The sequence below is a fragment of the Dama dama genome, chromosome 28 (assembly GCF_033118175.1).
Source record: "Dama dama isolate Ldn47 chromosome 28, ASM3311817v1, whole genome shotgun sequence".
Classification (NCBI taxonomy): domain Eukaryota; kingdom Metazoa; phylum Chordata; class Mammalia; order Artiodactyla; family Cervidae; genus Dama; species Dama dama.
In genome coordinates, this window is record NC_083708.1 from 25,100,821 (window position 1) to 25,122,817 (window position 21,997).

The 21,997-nt window shown below is 41.3% G+C and overlaps 1 protein-coding gene across 4 annotated transcripts in view; it reads right to left on the reverse strand.

Annotated features, from left to right (window-relative positions):
* Positions 1-21,997, reverse strand: part of NCOA7 (nuclear receptor coactivator 7) — a 159,485-nt gene that overhangs the window by 16,472 nt on the left and 121,016 nt on the right. For all 4 annotated transcript variants that reach the window (XM_061131670.1, XM_061131671.1, XM_061131668.1 and 1 more), the window contains one exon: positions 189-336. In XM_061131670.1, the coding sequence (XP_060987653.1) occupies positions 189-336 (148 nt within the window). The remainder of the gene's footprint in view (positions 1-188; positions 337-21,997) is intronic.

The window sequence follows — 21,997 nt, forward strand, 5'->3', positions numbered from 1 at the left end:
GATAAGTGTCTTTGTGATACACAAAACTAGTTTCAATCAGAGGAATAAGGTTTTTCCTCATAGGATTTCAAAGGTGCACAGGAAATCTTAACTTCTTGCCAGCCATTAGTGCTTGGATTTTGGACACAAGAACATTCTGTTTGTGCCTTGTACTTTAAGGACAACAGTCTAACCCTCCTGAGTCTCACCTCCCAGCTCTTGGTGGTCGGCTCACTGAAGAAGTTGTCAATCATATTCAGTTCTTCTTTCTCCACCACCACAAAGCCTTGCTCTTTGGCATCTTTCCCATAGACGTCAGGAGACCATTGGACAAAGAACGTGTACAAGTGATCCACCCTAAAAAACACGTTTGCCATAGAGGTTAACACCAAATCTACAGGCACGAGTAGGAACTTGGGCACGTACAACTATCTTTTTCCTGCTTGGCAAGTCCATGTCGTTACTCAGGAAATCTCCCATGTTGAAGACAATCTCTACCTGTGAATTCCAAATTTGGAAAATAAGTCAATAGATGCAAGCAAAAGTCCACAGACACTAAGAAAATGTCCTTCAATCTGAGGTAAAGATCAAGAAATGGGACTTATAGATAGAAAACACAATGAAATATTTACACCAAATGTTTTTTTTTCTTCATTGGATCCTCATTTATTGGATGTCTCTATTCACGGGGGAAAAGCTGACCTGAAACTTTAGATGGGAATAAAGCAATATTCCAATGGGTCTTTATGTAGACTGAAACATTATTATATCATAATTTTAATAAAATATCTTTAATAACTAGAAAATATCAGGGATAATACTAGCTATCATTCTAACATTAGAAACAGACTTAATTTTACCACTACTAAGAATGCAGTCTTGCCTTCAATATCTCTGTTCTCCTATACATATTTAACATCTGAAGCATCTCTCCAGACTTAATCAACAGACAGGTGGCTAGTTCCCAAGAAAAGACTGGGAGCTCTCAGTCTTAGCACCTAAAATACTCCCCACCCCTCACCCATGTGAAAGAGTCAAAAGCTCTCTGACCTGCAACCATCACAGTGGAGGTGTAAAAAACAGATAGGATCAAATGATTCTTAGAGTCTTTAATAATTACAACACGATAATGTCAATTTGATTCTCCTGTTTGGCACAGTGGTACCTCATTGCTAAGTTTATAAAAGTTCTAACTGTAAAAATATTGTAACACTCTTGCTGTAGAGTGAATATTTGAGTCCCCCTAAAATTCGTATGTTGATATCTAATCCCCAATGTGATGGTATTTGGATGTAGGACCCTTCAGAAGTGCTTAGGTTATGAGGCAGAGCCCTCATGACTGGGATTAAAAGACCCCCCGGAGCTGGCCAGCCCCCCGTGCCACGTCAGAACGCAGTACAAAGACAGCCATCTATGGAACCAGAGCAAGCCCTCACCAGACACTGAATCTGCCAGCACTTTGATCGTGGACTTCCAAGACTCTGGAACTGTCGTGAATAGATCTCTTCTTTAAAAGCCACTCAGTCTATCATATTCTGCTATAGCAACAAACTGAAGGGGTTCCCTGGTGGCTCAGTGGTAAAGAATGCCCCGGCCGCTACAAGAGACTCAGGTTTGATCTCTGGGTCAGGAAGATCCCCTGGAGAAGAAAATTGCAACCCACTCCAATATTGTTGCCTGGAGAATCTCATGGATAGAGGAGCCTAGTGAGCTACAGTTCCACACAAAAGAGTCAGACACAACTGAGCAACTAAACAACAACAAACTGAGAAATATTAATAGGATTAAAACAAACAACAAAAATGTCACCATAATTCTAACATTCCAATGGATCAAATTGCCTTTAGGTTTCTATAGTCCTAATCTGTTCTTGATCATATGTACAAGGTTTTCTTTCCATTGTTATCAGGGCTAAGACATAATTGTTTGTTATATGTAACATTAAAGAGTGCCTATTTGTCATTGTTGCTAATCTTCATACTGACTTGTAATGGCTACATTTCACAGAATAAAAAATAAACCATAATTACCCAAATTCCTATGTCCTTGGGATGTTCAGTTTGTTTCCAATTCTTTTTCTTTGATTGTACAAATAACATTGCAATGAATATCCTCATGATCCATGCCTTTTGTCATCTTTTGAATTATCTCCTCAAGATTAGTTCCCAGAAGAGGGATTATTAGGCCAAAGGGCATGGTTTTATAGCTTGTGATCCATCTTAACAAACTGCTCTTGAAAGCTTGACTAATTTACTCTGACAGGAGCATTGCAGTTTGCATCTAAGGTAACAATCTTGCTTAGCCTTTTTTTTTCCCAAATGAATTTAATATATATTTTAAGTTTTATCCCACTGATTCTGTATTTCTTTGAGTGGTAGTGGGTTGAACATTTTTCAAATGTTTTCTTCCTGGCTGCCTTCTATGAATTGGCTCTGTGATTGTGGAGTCATTGTTTTTCTTTTCAATATATGGGAGCCTTTATACAATGTAAACATTAACCACTATCAAATGTTTTTCTAAGCTGTTTTTTCCCTTTTAAAATAATTATGTCTTTTCTTTCATAATATAAAATTCTAATTTTCATATATTTTAAAGGTATAGTTCCTTTGAGATTTCTACTCCTTCAAAACAAGGGAAGTTGGCACCCAAGACAAGGTGTATATCAGTGTGCTATGATATGCTAACCATTTCTATTTTTTTCTAAAAAAAAAAAAAAGAAATATAGATATATGTTATAACTGTACATGGCTGTGATAGTTAATTTTATATGTCAACTTGGCTAGGCCATGGCCAGCCTTTGGTCAAATAGGAGTCTAGATGTTACTGTGAAGATATTTCTTTTTAAAGATGTGATTAACAAGTAAGCAGCCTTTCAATAAAGCAGATCACTCTCCATAATATGGGTAGCCCTCAGCCAATCAGTCAAAGGCCTTAAGAGAAAAAGACTAAAGTCCCCAGAGCAAGAAGGAATTGTCTCTAGATGCCCTTCAGGTTTGTGACTGTAATATCAACCCCTCCCTATTCCTCCAGCCTACCAGCCTACCTTGCACATTTTGAACTTGGCAGCCTCCATAGCCATGTAAGCCAATTCTTTAAAGGAAATCTTTCTCTGTACATGTGTGCATCTGTATACAGACATATACACCTACACATACACACATCCTCTCAGTTCTCTTTCTCTTGAGATCCTTGACTAAGACAATGGACAACTCTGAAAAGCTATGTAAAAAACTGAGGTGAATGGTTATCTCTGGGGAATGGAATGAGGTAGAAGAAAGATACACTATATATATCTTTTCTTAAGTTATTTAAATTTTTGGACTTGATAGTACATTTTTATAATTTGAAAATTAAAATTACATTTAAAAAAAGCAAATAATGGGAACTTTCCATCTCACTCATATCCCTGTCCGTCACCTTCTGGGTCCACATTTCCCCGATTTAGCTGACCACTTTATTATCTCCTTGTGTGTTTTTGTGGTGCTATTTGTACGTTGTTCATTGTTGTTCAGTCGCTAAGTCGTGTCTGACTCTGCAACCCCATGGACTACAGCACACCAGACCTCCCTGTCCTCCGCTATCTCCTGGAATTTGCTCAAATTCATGTCCATCAAGCTGGTGATGCCATCTAACCATCTCATCCTCTGTCACCCTCTTCTTTTTCCACCTTCAGTCTTTCCCAGCATCAGGATCTTTTCCAATGAATCAGTTCTTCACATAAGGCGGCCAAAGTACTGAACTTCAGCATCAATCCTTCCAAAGACTATTCAGGGTTAATTTCCTTTAGGACTGACTGGTTTGATATTTATATCTATTTTTATAGCTAGAAATAAACATGAATATAGATTCTTTTCCTCTTTCGTTTCTATGAAAAATAGTACTATTCTCTAGCTTTTTTTGTTTAACAGTAGAGCCTGGATACCCTTGCACAGCAGTATAGAGATGGCTTCCTCATTCCATCTTTTATAGCTACATAGTACTTTACTGTGTGGATTTACCCTAGTTTATGTAACCATCCTCTCTAACCTGGTCACCTGGCTTGTTTTCAAGACAGTGCTGTCATAAACTATGCTATGAGTAACTTGGAATGTCATTTTGCATGTGTTACAGATAGAGCCTATGATGTATTCTCAGGAGTGAGACTGTGTTATCGGAGGAGCAATTCACTTATGGCATCAGTTTTTGCCCTCCCATCAGCAATATGTTTGCGCTTTTGAATCTCCAAACTATTTTTATCATATAATATGACACTTCCTATTAAAAGTTAACTTAGAAACAGTAAACTAAATCATGACTCCAGTATACAATTCTAACTCTTTTTGAGCTTTCTAACACTTAAAATTTAGTCCATCTTCAGTGTATTTTAGAAAAAAGTTGAGAAGCAAATATGTTTCACTCTAACTTTTGTAAAAGGACACATTTATTACATGCTTACCCACCTCAGATAAAATGGCTTCCTAAATATATGTGGGTTAGCTTATTTGTGAGAAAGAAGAAAGCAGTTCCTGATACATGGGAGCTGGTCTGTTCCTATCGGCCAGGTCCCAGTGGTAAGAGGAGCTAGCCTAGCACTCCCAGCTCGGCTCTGGTAATCTCCCGTTGAACATAAACAATTCCACAGAACATTAACATCAGGCAGACACTCTATGACCACGATGAATCATGACAGAGACGAGACTGCTGAGGTCTTATATCTGAACACAAATAGTGTTCAGCCACAAAAATGACCAAACATCCCTCTAATCTGGCTAATATAAATGACTGTGCTACTTCACCAATTATGGCATTAGCCTCTCTAGTTTTCCCTCCCTCAACGTGGGATTTCTGCTTCTAATCCAGTGCAAAGTCCAACTTAAAGTTCTCCCTCGAATCACCTAACATACATCCTATGACCCTTTTCTAGCACCCTCTAACTAGAAAGGGCCCTAAGATGGCCTTAAGTCCCATTGCATTCTACTTCAATGTAGTAAGTCAAGCCAGCTCATTCAACTTCAGGGGTGTTCCTGGTGGTCCTTGGCTGTGGGGCATTGCTTCCTTAAACAATACTCTCTGTGCACCCACTATGCGCCAGTGACACGGCCCTGGAGGAGCTACCTTCTGGAATATCAGGGTTGGAGATATAAGGTATCATTTAATCCAGCTGACTCTTCTTGATATAAGACAATGAGGACGTTGAAGTCTACTATGAGCGTCACAGCCAGGACCAGATCTCATGAGGTGACAATCAGGGTTCTTCGAATCACATTGCAAAGTCTTCCCCAAATGTATCCTACATTGATTTCTGCACTGGTTCCCAGTTAATGTCCAGGTTATGACACAAGACACATTTCCTTAATCACTTTTTGAACCAACTGTCCATGAAGGACTGCTCATTTATTTATCCTCCAACAGGTTACTCTCAAAGAAGAAGTCATTGTACAAGTATAAACACTGAAGAAGCCTCCTAAGAAATGCTAGAGGCTCATGCTGGCATATGTCCCTGTGTAAGACTGCAAGGGAATGAGGGATGAGGCAGAGATTCGAACTGAAGATTTTATTTCTAAGAAAATTTAATATAATTTTATTTCTCTTACAAGAAAATTTATAAATTGTGACAACTGCAGGTAAGTGAAGATTTTAAGGTGAGTTCCTATCTCAGCAATTGCCAGTCACTGTCCTTTTTGGTGACCAAGACAATAAATTGTTTGGGAAACCATTTGAGCAATTCTTTTTACTATGCTGATTCAAGGTGAGTTAGGACACATTATTTTAGAGGAGGGTAGAGTTGAACAGTTCCTGTTTGGTGACCACAGCTTGTTCCCATAACCCACTGGGCAGGTGAGTGGGAAGGAAGATCCGTATGAGGGCCAAATGATTTCCCAAAAAGAAGGAATCTCATGCCTAATACCTTCTTTTTCAAAGTTCAACGTTATCAGAGCATCTCTGTTGAATTAAGCTGGTCCTAATAGTGGTAAGCTCTAAGAAAAGCATAATATCCCCTCTTCCACCCCTTCCTTCTGGAAGAGAAACTCTTCAAGGGGGTGGGGGGAACAGTCTGATCTAGACTGATGACCTGGGATCCATACAAATGCTATGGTTATTTCAGGAGCAGATTAATTTGGGCATGTTGAGTTGCTGATGGGAAAACTTAGGTCAAACAACTTGCCACAATGGACATACGATGGAAAGCAATGGCTACACATGTCATACATATATGTGTGAGTTCCCTTCGTTGCTGTTCACTCAGTCGTGTCTGACTCTTTGAAATCCCATGAACTGCAGCACTCCAGGCTTCCCTCTCCTTCACTATGAGATCCCTAGGAGCTGTAACAAGTGAAGGGCTGGGGAGGAAAAGGTGAGTTTTGGCACAAATATTCTTGCCACCATGCCCTTTTCTCTCTAGAAGAAATATGTCAACCTGGGGCAAGAATCTGCGGTGATCAAATAAGAGAGGTTTATTCCAATCTCTTCTCTTGGGATGGCTGGATTTCCTGAGAGGTGAATCAAGCCTCTGGGATCGTTGGTTGACAGAGTGGCCTATTTTGTAGCAAGATCAAGAGCAGCCAGGGCCATCCCTTTAAACTGGACAATCCCCAGGCTTGTTGAACTTACCACAAAAGGAAGTATCTAGAAAGGAGAGGAAAGGCATTCTCAAAATACCACAGAAAAGAAGGTCAGTGTCAGAAAAATTTTACTGCTAAACGCAGAAGTGACCTTATGTTTTAAGCAATGCTGATGAAATATATCAGCTACCTATAAAGAAAAGACTGGATTCCCTGCCTTGAGGACCTCACATTACACAACAGCTCTAAGAGTCAAGTGTTATTAGACCCTGTTTAAAGATCAGAAAACTGAGGCTCCAAAGACTGAATGATGTGCCTGAATACCCCATCACTGGAAATGTTCCAGCCAGTCTAAGCTGACTGCCTCCTCTTTTATGAATGCTGAGCCCCAAGGGGCATGGTGCACTTTTGTACCTGTCTAGCTAAGGGTTTCCTAGTACGGGTCGGCTACTTCCTTGGTTTGGGGTTTTATGAACGAAGCTTAAGGAGGCATGAGATGCCCTAAGGGGCCCTTAGGTCACATGGGGGCACACCCCTCATACCTCCTCCTCCACACTTGCACGCACTGCACACAGCACTCAGCTCCAGGCCTGGGGAACGTCAAGGCAACCCACTCTGCTCAGCCAAACCGGTGGAAACGGTTCTCTGCTGGCTGTGATAGGTGGGACAACACCCCTGGACAGCCTCCCACCTCTCTCAGGGGGCAGGCTCTCTGTCTGCTGCCAACAGTCTCCCCAGCCTCCAGAAGCCTCAGGCGATATGGGAAACCTCCAAAGGAGGTTGTGCAACAGGGCAACCTGCTGGGAAGTGCTCGAGTCTCTTCTCAGATGCCCAGGACCCTGGCACACTTCAGCATCTCTCAACCATAGCCTCCCACACGTAAATAAAACCTCCTCATTGTCTCAGGAAGAGAGGTTTTCACGCTATGCCTCTGAGTGGAAAGCAGGGGTGAACAGTTAAAAAGGCCTGTTCTACAGGAGAAAATTAAAGCTCATTTGGAGCCAGTTTGATTGCTTCATTCTTTGGTCCTAGGAGACCAAAGAGAAGAGGATGTGACTTCATTTTTTTTTTTCTTTCCTCCTTCTAGATTAGAGCGGCCCTGAGTTTATTTAAGTTTCTCTAACCTAATTCCTGGAACAGTTCTTTTTGGCTAGCTTAACTGGATTTTCCTGGAGGTTAGTTCCCAGAACCGAACCCTGCCCTCTGGAAACAGGCCTGAAGTTCTGAAAACCCCCTCCCTGTCCCTCTGCCCTCCTCTCGCCCACGCGTTCCTCACGACCACGACCACGTCAGTTCTGCTCTCTCCTTGACCCTCACCCCTCGCTTTTCCCCAGCATCAGCCCCTCGGGAATTCACACGCTTCCAGGCCAGTCTCTGCACCTCACCCCTACCAGGGCCTCCTAAAGGCACAGAGCTTTCATCCTCCCGTTGCACCTGCCCTTCCAAACACCTATGCACAGAAACAGTCATCTTTCTAACTCCGCTAGTGAGATGATGGATGTTGCTGAATTTGCTTATTGGTGCTTAATGGGTCCACGACAAGTCAAGGGCACCCAACATGTGTCAGAAGAAACCCGCCCTCGTGGGGCTCTCTACTCCCCTCCAGCACCCCTCCCCTGTGGGTCCCCCACTCAGCAGCTATTCCAGAGTCAGCCCTCAGCCCCGATTCAGTCTCTCTTCTGCCCACCCTGCCTCTCAGAACAGAAGACTCTCTGTAGGACCATTCTAATAAGGTGCTCCCCTCTGGCCCTCTCTTAGTGAGCTTTCTCTTCAGAAGTAACTGCTCTCCTGTTTTAACCCTCCTCTCAGAAATTCAGACAGTCCCACCCCTGAGTGGACTCCCTACTTTATTCCCATCTCACTTCTCCACCACTTTATCTCCTTCATCTTAATCCACAAATTTACTTGCACTTCCCCATTCTTAAAAATACATATATAGGCCTCTGGGACCTCCATGGTGGTCCAGCGGTTAAGGCTCCGAGCTCCCAATGCAGAGGGTTATGAGTTCGATCCCTAGTCAGGGAACTCAGATCCCCCACATGCCTTGCTTTGTGGTCAAAAGACCCCAAACAAACAAACAAAAAAATAAGCCTCAAGATTTTGTTTCTCCCTAAGGCTTCCTTCCCATACCTCATCTTCCCTTCAGGTTATATTGTTAACATTTGGGTTAAACATTTTTCTCGCAACTCCTTTTTATTCCTGATTCTATTAACCTTCTAGTATATGCCCTTCGTCCCAGGTGGCGCTAGTGGTAAAGAACCTGCCTGCCAGTGAAGGAGACATGGGAGACCAGGGTTCGATTCCTGGGTCAGAAAGATCCCCTGGAGGAGGGCATGGCAACCCACTCCAGTATTCTTGCCTGGAGAGTCCCATGGACAGAGGAGCCTGGCGGCTACAGTCCACAGAGCGGCAAGGAGTCACACACGGCAGAAACGACTTAGCACAGCACAGCAGAAACTGCCTCAGAAGCTGTGTGGATGGAGGCGGGGTTTTCACATCCTGTCCCCTCCCTCACCACGTCAGTGAAGCTGATTTCCTCCGACTTGACCTACTGTGAAGAAACTCAATGGTATCTCATTCATCATTTGTCTTGGCCTCTGACAGCCCGCTGATGGCTTTTATTTCATTTTTTATTTTTTTAATTAATTAATTAATTTTTATTTTTTATTTTATTTTTGAAGTACAATGACTCGCCCTGTGGTTTCCGTGAGTCACCAAGCTTCGGCCTCAGTTACCTCAGAACACTGTCTGTGGCCTCTGGCCAAGCCAACACAATTACTGCATTACCAGTAATTACCGCCCTGCTGGCTACCATGCGGTCATGAAGCAATAAGGGTTGAACACCTGTGAGCAGGGGACTCACAGGCAGGTACTGGGTCCTGGAAAAATCTGGTATGTGAGGAAGAAGCAGGAGAAGAAGTCCTGGAAGGAAGCCAAGAGGAAGAGGCAGAGAAGTAGAAGCAAGGTGATAAAATACAAATCTGAGCACTTGATCCAGCTGTGCAAAATCCTTCCACTGTCTCCCTGGAGGTTTTGGGATAATTTCAAACTCCTTAGGGCTGCCTGAGAGCTTTGTTTTGGGTCAGTCTCCCTAATGGGCTCTTTGCTGCAGCCACATGCTCTTGTATCTCTGCTCCAACATCCCACTCTGGCCTCCGCGCTCAATCTGTTGCCTCTTTCTTTCTTGTTGTTATCATTTTAGGAAGAGTGACAACAAAGGTAAGCCCGGTGGAGAATCATTTCATGCTGGGGTCAGGGAAGGCCTCCAAGGGGCCCAGGTCTAGCTGTGTTTTGAAGAAAGAGTTAGTTACAGCAGGAAGGGAAGCAGCATTCCACTGGAGGGGACGTGTGCAAAAAGACCTGGCATCATAAGGGCACGGTGATGCTGGAAGGAGGTCAAACTGGACATGGCAGAGGGAAGGAGGGACAATGCAATCATGTCCCTGGTGGCTTCCTGATGCAGATTCTGTAATCGGGACAGGCTACCGAGACACAGTGCCTGCCCAGGGTTATCCAGCCCCTGCCCTTGAGCGATCAGGCTGAGAGAAGCCAACAAAAATGCCCAACACAGTTCCAACAACACAATGGCAGAAGCCAGTGGGCATCAGGGCTGGGATGTCCATGTAGGACCAGAACTCATCAGGGAGGGGAAGAATTCCTGACAGGTGGGGAAAAAAGAGATAATTTTATCCTTTGTTATTGGACTGGCAGGAGAAGGGGGGAGAAAAAGCCAGAGGAGCTGGGTCACTGGGTCACAGCAAATCCTGGGCACAAGATAACATGCTTTGACCTTATTCCGAGGCCACTGTTCCCCAAAGTGTAGCAGGGGCAGCTCCAGTGACTTCAGAGGATGCCCAGAGGAACATATTTCCATTGTTATATATTTATTTAAAGAGTATCAGGAGTCAACACAATTAGCATATTATTAGCTCCTAAATTTCACAGATATTACTATTACTATTACTCAGGAAAAGCCTAAATTAAAAATAAAAAAAAAGAGTTGATCTAAATCCTTTGAAGACAACTCTTAAGGAAACAGTAGTACAGATGGCTTGCAGATATGGGGGTATTTGGAAAGGAAGTGAATGACCGAAGTTTGAGAAGCACCACTAGGCAATAGGGCTCCGGCAGGGAAGTGGCCCAGCCAGATCTGCAGTTTAGGCAGACTGCTGTGGAGCCAAGGAGGGAAGGTCAGGAAGAGATACGACGGAGTAGAAACAAAGACTTTGTGGAGAAGGCGGCAATGGCAATCCAGCCAAGAGGCAATCAAGGCCAGAGTCCAGAAGGGGTGGACGTAGGGGCACGCTTGCCATCCACACTCCTCCAGGCACGAGAATAGTTCCCGCCACTATTTGGTGTCATCCAGCCACTGGTGACACCAAAACCCGGCACTCAGCTTTGTCCAGGCTTCCTGTCTAACTCCAAACTGGGGCTTAATCAGATTTCGTCATCTGCAGTGCTTTTGCATGCAGATGGTGACTGCAGCCATGAAATTAAAAGACGCTTACTCCTTGGGAGGAAAGTTATGCCCAATCTAGACAGCATATTAAAAAGCAGAGATAATACTTTGCCAACAAAGGTCCATCTAGTCAAGGCTATGGTTTTTCCAGTAGTCATGTTATGGATGTGAGAGCTGGACTATAAAGAAAGCTGAGCGCCAAAAAATTGATGCTTTTGAACTGTGGTGTTGGAGAAGACTCTTAAGAGTCCCTTGGACAGCTAGGAAATCCAGTCAGTCCATCCTAAAGGAAATCAGTCCTGAATATTCATTGGAAAGACTGATGGGAGGCTGAAACTCCAATACTTTGGTCACCTGATGTGAAGAACTGACTCATTTGAGTCAGTCCTTCCCAGATGCTGGGAAGGATTGAAGGCAGGAGGAGAAGGGGATGACAGAGGATGAGATGGTTGGATGGCATCACTGACTCAATGGACATGAGTTTGAGTAAACTCCGGGAGTTGGTGATGGACAGGGAGGCCTGGCGTGCTGCGGTCCATGGGGTCACAAAGAGTCAGACACGACAGAGCGACTGAACTGAACTGAGATTTCGTCATAAGCCTCAAGGCTCCTTTAGAGATTCACCCCAAAGAAGACACCATATTCAAGTTAGAAATCTGCATTTAGCAGATAGAGTTGTCATCTCTGGGAAAGAAATTCAAAGAAGGGAAATGATAAAGGTTCTTAGAAGGCAGCAGGCTTACCTTAGAGGCAACAAAGTACGGCCAACTATAGGAAAGGAAGCCACAGAGCAGCAACAACTGGCTTTCATTTAGAGGACAGACAAGCTCAGTTATTTTTCATGATAACCTCAGGGGCTAGCCACCGTAATTAGCGCTCCTAGTTAGTGCTGGAAGGAACAGATGCTTATCCAGGTTAACTAACTTGCCCACAGCCACACAGTATGTTAGGGGTGGACCTGGCACTAACCTCAGGTCAGTTCATGGTCTCAACCCATATGTTGTTGCACTGTTTCCCTTATGCCAGCTTTGCTGTTCTGGTTTTACTATTTCATAAAAGCCCATTATTGACCAAGCTGTAGGGTTGATGGATATAAAACGTGAGGACAAATCAGAGATGATGCTTGGAACAAAACATTATTCCAACTATTCATAGTTTAGGTATAAAGCTTTTAGGTATGATTATCATTTATGCTATCAAACAAGACTACTAGTTATGGTGGGATTTTATTTACTGTTGCTTTTTTTTTAAAACATAATTGTGAGGTAAAGGACAAAAGCACCATTTCTAAGTTAAAGACCTGACCTTCCAAGTTAGTTCCACTTGTTATCAGCTGGAGGCTATGGGAAAGTTCCTTAACCACTCTGAGCTTTTATCTTATTATTATTAATCTATTTATTTATTTGACTGTACTGGGTCTTAGTGGCGGCACACGGGATCTAGTTCCACGACTAGGGATCGAACCTGGGCCCCCTGCATTGGGAGTGAGGAGTTTTAGCCACTGGAACACCAGGGAACTCTCTCTCTGAGCTCTTAAAAAATGAAGGTAAGAAAACCTAGCTCCTCATTCCAGTGTATGGAGCGTTAAATGCATAAGTTCATTCTACTCTTAAACAGATCTTTTAGAAAGTCCCCTATACGTGATTCTCTAAAATCATGCTACCACATAGACCAACAAACCTGACCAAAATGACCCAGAAGCAGTTAGGCACTCTCGTCTTATCAAAGGTCACTTGACTGGTACGAAAAGAAACTGGGGCAATACACAGCAAGATACAACCCGCAAACCATGCCCTTAATTTAAAAACTAAGCAGGAACCACTAAACAATTTAATGGCTATTACATTAAAGATATACTTTAGAGTACATTATGGTACAGAGAATAGGAAATAATACTACAAGAAAAGGAAGAAGGAAGAATGTTACCCAGAGAGTATGGAGTACATATCTAGTCCCACTGTTCACCTGTATTAATGGTAAATTATAGATATTCTATGCACTTCAGCCTAAAACCTCCCCAGACTTTTCCACTCTGAATACAGCCACAGAAACCCAATAAGGCAAAGCACTCTTTTCCTGTTTGTTTTCAATATCTTGCTCTCTTCTTACCCAAGTGTTTTATTTAAATCATTAGAGAAATGTATAACTTTTCCTGATTTAACTACAATCACAACAATTTTTTTTTTTTTTTTTATGCTATCTATTAATAGAATAGCTGTGAGCTCTAGAGCAGACTGGTCATTAAAAAATAGAATGCTTTCATTTTCTTTTTTTTTTTTTTTTTATTAGTTGGAGGCTAATTACTTCACAACATTTCAGTGGGTTTTGTCATACATTGATATGAATCAGCCATAGAGTTACATGTATTCCCCATCCCGATCCCCCCTCCCACCTTCCTCTCCACCCGATTCCTCTGGGTCTTCCCAGTGAACCAGGCCCGAGCACTTGTCTCATGCATCCAACCTAGGCTGGTGATCTGTTTCACCATAGATAATATACATGCTGTTCTTTCGAAACATCCCACCCTCACCTTCTCCCACAGAGTTCAAAAGTCTGTTCTGTACTTCTGTGTCTCTTTTTCTGTTTTGCATATAGGGTTATCGTTACCATCTTTCTAAATTCCATATATATGTGTTAGTATGCTGTAGTGTTCTTTATCTTTCTGGCTTACTTCACTCTGTATAATGGGCTCCAGTTTCATCCATCTCATTAGAACTGATTCAAATGAATTCTTTTTAATGGCCCAGTAATATTCCATGGTGTATATGTACCACAGCTTCCTTATCCATTCATCTGCTGATGGGCATCTAGGTTGCTTCCATGTCCTGGCTATTATAAACAGTGCTGCGATGAACATTGGGGTGCACGTGTCTCTTTCAGATCTGGTTTCCTAGTGTGTATGCGCAGAAGTGGGATTGCTGGGTCATATGGCAGTTCTATTTCCAGTTTTTTAAGAAATCTCCACACTGTTCTCCATAGAGGCTGTACTAGTTTGCATTCGCACCAACAGTATAAGAGGGTTCCCTTTTCTCCACACCCTCTCCAGCATTTATTGCTTGTAGACTTTTGGATAGCAGCCATCCTGACTGGCGTGTAATGGTACCTCATTGTGGTTTTGATTTACATTTCTCTGATGATGAGTGACGTTGAGCATCTTTTCATGTGTTTGTTAGCCATCTGTATGTCTTCTTTGGAGAAATGTCTGTTTAGTTCTTTGGCCCATTTTTTGATTGGGTCATTTATTTTTCTGGAATTGAGCTTCAGGAGAAGCTTGTATATTTTTTAGATTAATCCTTTGTCTGTTTCTTCATTTGCTATTATTTTCTCCCAATCTGAGGGCTGTCTTATCACCTTACTTATAGTTTCCTTTGTAGTGCAAAAGCTTTTAAGTTTCATTAGGTCCCATTTGTTTATTTTTGCTTTTATTTCCAATATTCTGGGAGGTGGGTCATAGAGGATCTTGCTGTGATTTATGTCGGAGAGTGCTTTGCCTATGTTCTCCTCTAGGAGTTTTATAGTTTCTGGTCTTACATTTAGATCTTTAATCCATTTTGAGTTTATTTTTGTGTATGGTGTTAGAAAGTGTTCTAGTTTCATTCTTTTACAAGTGGTTGACCAGTTTTCCCAGCACCACTTGTTAAAGAGGTTGTCTTTTTTCCATTGTATATCCTTGCCTCCTTTGTCAAAGATAAGGTGTCCATAGGTTCGTAGATTTATCTCTGGGCTTTCTATTCTGTTCCATTGATCATATTTCTGTCTTTGTGCCAGTACCATACTGTCTTGATGACTGTGACTTTGTAGTAGAGTCTGAAGTCAGGCAGGTTGATTCCTCCAATTCCATTCTTCTTTCTCAAGATTACTTTGGCTATTTGAGGTTTTTTGTATTTCCATACAAATTGTGAAATTATTTGTTCTAGTTCTGTGAAAAATACCGTTGGTAGCTTGATAGGGATTGCATTGAATCTATAGATTGCTTTGGGTAGAATAGCCATTTTGACAATATTGATTCTTCCAATCCATGAACACAGTATGTTTCTCCACTTGTTTGTGTCCTCTTTGATTTGTCTCATCAGTGTTTTATAGTTTTCTATGTATAGGTCTTTTGTTTCTTTAGGTAGATATACTCCTAAAACAACAAAGTAAATGGCAACGGGACCACACCTATCAATAATTACCCTAAATGTAAATGGGTTGAATGCCCCAACCAAAAGACAAAGATTGGCTGAATGGATACAAAAACAAGACCCCTATATATGCTGTCTACAAGAGACCCACCTCAAAACAAGAGACACATACAGACTAAAAGTGAAGGGCTGGAAAAAAATATTTCACGCAAACGGAGAACAAAAGAAAGCAGGATTCGCAATACTCATATCAGATAAAATAGACTTTCAAATAAAGGATGTGAAAAGAGACAAAGAAGGACACTACATAATGATCAAAGGATCAATCCAAGAAGAAAATGTAACAATTATAAATATATATGCACCCAACATAGGAGCACCGCAATATGTACGGCAAATGCTAACGAGTATGAAAGAGGAAATTAATAGTAACACAATAATAGTGGGAGACTTTAATACCCCACTCACAACTATGAATAGATCAACTAAACAGAAAATGAAAAAGGAAACACAAACCTTAAATGACACAATGGACCAGCTAGACCTAATTGATATCTATAGGACATTTCACCCCAAAACAATCAACTTCACCTTTTTCTCAAGTACACACGGAACCTTCTCCAGAATAGATCACATCCTGGGCCATAAATCTGGTCTTGGAGAATTCAAAAAAATTGAAATCATTTCAGTCATCTTTTCTGACCACAGTGCAGTAAGATTAGATCTCAATTACAGGAAAAAAATTGTTAAAAATTCAAAAATATGGAGGCTAAATAACATGCTTCTGAATAACCAACAAATCATAGAAGAAATCAAAAAAGAAATCAAAATATGTATAGAAATGAATGAAAATGAAAACACAACAATCATTTTTTTTTTAAGGCAAAGCACTCTTGACCATAGAAGTTATTACTGGAAAACTATCACCTAATTTTAAAACTCACCCTCAATGGCCTGACCTAAGGTCCTGATACAGTGAACGGTGTCAGATTCTTGATCTCCAAAGAAGAAGATTTAGGTTCAGGACCAGGAACCAGGCTTGATCGCTCAAGAGCTTTTGTGTAGCAGTTTTATTAAAGTATGATAAGGACAGAGAAAGCTTCTGACATAGACATCAGAAGGGGGATGGAGAGTGCCCCCCTGCTAGTCTGTAGCAGGATGTTTTATATCTGTTGGAAAGCTATTCATTAGATAAGAGGGACACCTCAATGCTGAGGGTTTCACCAGGCCCCTCTCCCACAATATGCATTTTTGAAATATGATGCCATGAGCTGTGTCATCCCCCAGTCATAAAACAAATGATATGAATACTTGTCTGTTGAGCTATTATCAGTCCAAAGTTTGAGAAGAGGAAAAAAGTTAGTTTTAGGTGGAACCATTTTGAAGAAAGGCAAATTCCAAACCAAATACATAGTTTCATTAACATAGCTTAAGAAAAACATTTCCATAAGAAAAACGCATTGGTTAGCTCAAGGTTTGAGAAAAGTTCAGGTGGAACCAGGTGTTGTCATGGCAACACAGAATTTTAGGAGACACCTGCAGCCTATTTCCTCCATTTGGAGACCCCTGGCCTTCCTGCCTGTTACCCTCTCAGCCCTTATATGAAAGGGGTCATTTTACTTGCTGGTAAGGTCCCTTCTGGATTCAACATTCTACAACTTCAAGTGAAATTAATGGTTAGTAATGCTCTGATGTAATGTCCATTCTTAAAGGGTCTTTTTGTCTCTGCAAAAGAAAACTTTATTTACAAAGCACCAACTAAATAAGCTTCTTTGTTCTAGTTCACCAAAAATAATAGGAAAGTCCTTTTGACAATCATTCAGCAAAACAGAAGTTATAGTTACAATACAGATCACTCACAAATAAGTAAAAACTGAAGGTTTATATTAATATCAATTCTGGAGGCCTTCAGTCGGCAGCCTGTCTCAGCAGCAGGGAAGTGCTTTTTGCACTGCTCACTACTTTTTTTCCCCCATAAACAGTGGCTAATACTGCAAAAGCGGTGAGATTTGACATACATCATCCATAATTCAATTTCTTCTGAAAGAGATGAGAAGATTTAGCAACACCAGGCTCACATTTCCACATAGCAGCATTAGGTTGGAGGTATCAAGTTACTCAGCAGCTGATTCCCAGAGCAGATAATTAACACGGGCCCCTGAGTGTCCCTCCCCCCATCCCTCCATCTGGCCCCTGCAAATATGTAGGTTGCAGTAATTACTGTTGCTGCATACTTACTCCCAAACACTATGTGCGGCACCCATTGGCTGGGATTAATTATCCTGCAGTGGAAACAGGCAACAAACTACTCTCCAAAGTGTTGGCTCTCACTCTTCCACCAGAAAACACAGCCACCTGAGTAGAGAGCTCACTTTAAAAGGGGCGTTCTTTTTTCACACGCTTAGGCTCGACTGTAGAGTCACTGATTAACTCAAGGCACTTGCCAAAGCTGGTTAGTGAAGTTACTGAAGGGTGGCTGCCTACCAAGGTGCTTCTGGAAAACGATGATCAATTGCTAGAACTTTAAGTAGGTGAAACAAAAAGTAAAGTGACCACGAATAGAATGAAAGGAAGCAATACTTTAATTTGAAAGTATTAAAAAAAATTAAAGTGAGAATATTTACATAAGCAACCTAATTATCCTATAACTTACATTTTTTTCAGTAGGTTCCCCAAAGTTAGAACTTGTGTTAATACAAAGAAAGATAATCCCTTTAGAATTATTTTGGAGCTCTTTTTGAATTTTTTCTCTATTAGTGATATGCTTACCTTAAAACATTATTATAAACTACAATATAACATAAAAATCATCAGGTTTGTATTCTGAAATATACCTGGTTTGGCTAAGTAGAGCCTAGATTGTTCTAGAAAGTATAGTAAAGACTATTGAGAACTATGGTCTTTTGGGCACTGACCGTTATTAAAGATTTCAGTTTAGCTCGGATACCCTTAAAAGCAAGCAAAATATAACTTTTGATCAGAAAACGCAGCATTAACTATGGCTCAAGATTTTGTGGGGTAAAACTAGGTCAGTCTGTGATTCCTTTAACTCACTCTTTTTTCTCTAAGCAAAATGTTAAGAGCATTTTTCTTAGTCTTCATGAGGGTCCTTAGGACTTTGATTATCTTCCCACTGTAAAGTGAGTTTAATAGAAGAATCAATTTTTAAAATTTTATATCTCATTAACAAAAGTAATGCATGCTCACTAAATGCATGCAGATAGGATATTTAATGGCAGAGAAGTAAAAGCAGTTTACAAAATAGTGTGTATGTGTATATTGTGTATTTGAGTATATATAGACTTACTACATTAATGCATGCATAGAAAAAAGGCTGAAAGGCTACAACAATGAAGATAAACTGTAGTTAGCTTTGTGTAACAAAATTATGAGCTTTTTATTTTCCTTTTGCTTTTTTATATTCTTCTCAATACTATATAAAGTATGCATGCATGCTCGGTCGCTTCAGTCATGTCCAGCTCTTTGTGATCCCATGAAACACAGCCCACCCGGCTCCTCTGTCCATGGAATTTTCCCAGCAATAATACTGGAGTGGGTTGCCATGCCCTCCTCCAGGCGATCTTCCCGACTCAGGGATCAAACACGAGTCTCTTGCATCTCCTGTCGTGGAGGCAGGGAAAACAAAGAAGGTTGCACACTCCATTGTACATAGTGGTAGTGTAGATAAAATATGTATAGTGGACTGATGCTGAAGCTCCAATGCCTTGGCCACCTGATATGAAGAACTGACTCATTGGAAAAGACCCTGATGCTGGGAAAGATTGAAGGCGAGAGGAGAAGGGGATGACAGAGGTTGAGATGGATGGATGGCATCACCGACTTAAACCCACTGGACATGGGTTTAAGTAAGCTCTGGGAGTTGGTGATGGACAGGGAAGCCTGGTGTGCTGCAGTCCATGGGGTCGCAAAGAGTCAGACACGACTGAGCTACTGAACTGACTGACTGAAAAATACTCATGGGCTTTCCCTTTCTCCCTTTCCCTCTCTTATTAGCCTACTTGTTACACAAATCACACTTAACTGTTACTTCATCCTTGATTGATAAGTTAAACATTTACACATGATTTGGCCAATTCTACATAATTCCTGCTGTTTCCATCTTACTGATTTTAAAAGCTAAATAATATGAAATCAATTATTATGAAATATTTCAGAGGTTAAGAGACCATAAATAATTGAAAAAAGAGAACATTTTTAATTTGAATAGGAATTATTGGTTCTTTCTAAGAAAGGAAATAATCTCAGTAGAGGAAAAAAGACAAATGTATTTTTTATTTAGAAGAGTATCCAAATGTTTGGAATACAATTTGTATTAAGCCTCTAGGTAGTCATTAAGTTTCAACACATGCTAAAAGATCTGCATCTTTACTACCACCTCCCTGGCATTTTGTGTTTTGATGTCGTATTTTACATCTTATATCTTCTCTTGTTTCTCCCTTAACTGTTAGCTATAGTTACAGTTGATTTTACAATTTTTTTTCTCTTTTAATCTTCATACTGGCTTATGTAAGTGGTTGATCCACAGCCTTTACTATATACTTCCCTTTACTAGTGGGCTTTTTCCTTTCCTATAAATTCTTACTGGAGTTTGGAGCTTACCCTTTTCCACTTAGAGAAGACCCTTCGACATTGCTTTTAATGAGTTGGTATAGTGTTTATGAACTCTCTTAGTTTTTGCTTCTCTGAGAAGTTCTTTATCTCTCCTATCCTGAATGACAATCTTGTCAGGTAGAACACTCTTGGTTGCATAGGTTTTTCTCTCATAGCACTTCACATTTAACATGCCACTCCTTTCTGGTCTGCAAAGTTTCTACAGAGAATTCATTTGATAGCCTTACAGGGATTCCCTTGTACACGACTTTTCCTCTTGTTGCCCTTAGAATTCTCTCTTCAAGTTTTGCCATTTTAATTATGGTGTGTAGGGGTGGATCTCCTTGGGTTTATTTGAGACTCCTTTGAGACTCTTCTGTTTCCTGTACCTGAATATATGTTTCTCTCCTTCAGGTCTGGAAAGTTTTCAGTCATAATTTTATCAAACACACTTTTAACCCTTTCTTCTGTCTTCTCCTTCTGGGACTCATATAAAGAGGATGTTAGTATGCCCGATGTTGTCCCAGAGGTCCCTTAAATTGTTTATTTTTTCCTTTTTGCTGTTCTGATTGGGTGATTTTCATTATTCTAATCCTCCAGATTGCTCATGTGTTCTGTATCACCGTGTGTGCCGTTAATTCCTTCTAGTGGGTTTTCCATTTCAGTCTCTGTCTTCAGTTCTGACTGGCTTTTGTTTCCAAGTTCCTTATTAAAATTCTCATTCTGTTCATCTGCCCTCTTCCCTAGTTCAGTTAGCATTCTTATTATCAATGTTTTGAACAGCTTATCTGCTAAATTATTTATCTTTGTTTCATTAGTTGTTTTTTCAGGGAGTTTTCTTGTTCTTTTGTTTGAAACAATTGCCTCTGTCTCTATGAAATTAGGGGTAAATGGTTACCTATCCAGGTCTTGAAGGGCTGCCCTTGTGTAGGAGCATTCTGATACAGTCTGCCTGTGGCTCTGTTGGGAGAGCAGGGTATGAAGTTAGCACAGGTCATGTTTTTCCCCAGGTGTCCAAGCAGCTCTCACTTTGGTGGAAGGTGGAACTGGTGATGGAGGAGACACAGCCAGAACCAGGTGTGAGCTGGGGTTTCCCCTGTGCCTAGTGGCTGATGCTGTCTCATTGGGTGTGGGGTCAGATGGCAAGGTGATGGAGCAGGTATGAGCTGGCTCAGTTCCTCTAAGTGTGTGCTCTCTCTGTTCCCACATTGGCACCTTTGCCCCAGATGGGAGCAGCACTGGAACTGGCTGGGTGGTCCGAGCATGCCAGTCAGTGCTCCAGACTACTCTCCATCTGCTGGGTCCATGAGAATCAGGAATGGCTACTTACTCTCTCCCCATTCAGGAAACAGTGACAGACTTTAATTTCTTGGGCTCCAAAATCACTATGGATGGTGACTGCAGCCATGAAATTAAAAGACGCTTGCTCCTTGGAAGAAAAGCTAGGACAAATCTAGACAGCATATTAAAAAGCAGATTACTTTGCCAACAAAGATCCATCTAGTCAAAGCTATGGTTTTTCCAGTAGTCATGTATGGATGTGAGAGTTGGACTTTAAAGAAAGCTGAGCGCTAAAGAATTGATGCTTTTGAACTGTGGTGTTGGAAAAGCCTCTTGAGAGTCCCTTGGACTGCAAGGAGATCCAACCAGTCTACCCTAAAGGAAATCAGTCCTGAATATTCATTGGAAGGACTGATGCTGAAGCTGAAGCTCCAATGCTTTGGTCACCTGATATGAAGAGCCTACTCACTGGAAAAGACCCTGATGCTGGGAAAGATAGAAGGCAGAAGTAGCAGGGGATGACAGAAGATGAGATGGTTGGGTAGCATCACTGACTCAATGGACATGAGTTTGAGCAAGCTCCAGGAGTTGGTGACGGCCAGGGAAGCCTGGCCTGCTGCAGTCCATGAGGTCACAAAGAGATGGACATGACAGAGTGACTCAACAGCAACACAACAACATTTGGGGGTGCATATTTCTTTTTGACTTTTGTTTTCTTCAAATAAATACCCAGAGGTGAAATTGCGAGACTGTGTGGTACTTCCTTTTTAAATTTTTTGCAGAACCTCCACACTGTTTATCATAGTGGTTGTACCAATTTGCATTCCCACCAACAATGCATGAGGTTCCCCTTTCTCTACATCCTCGCCAACTCTTGTTGTCTTTTTGATGACAAGCATTCTGACAGGTGTGAGGTATCAAGATTTTGATTTGCATTTCCCTGATGATTAGTGATATGAGCATCTTTTCCCATGCCTGTTGGCCATCTATGTATCTTCTTT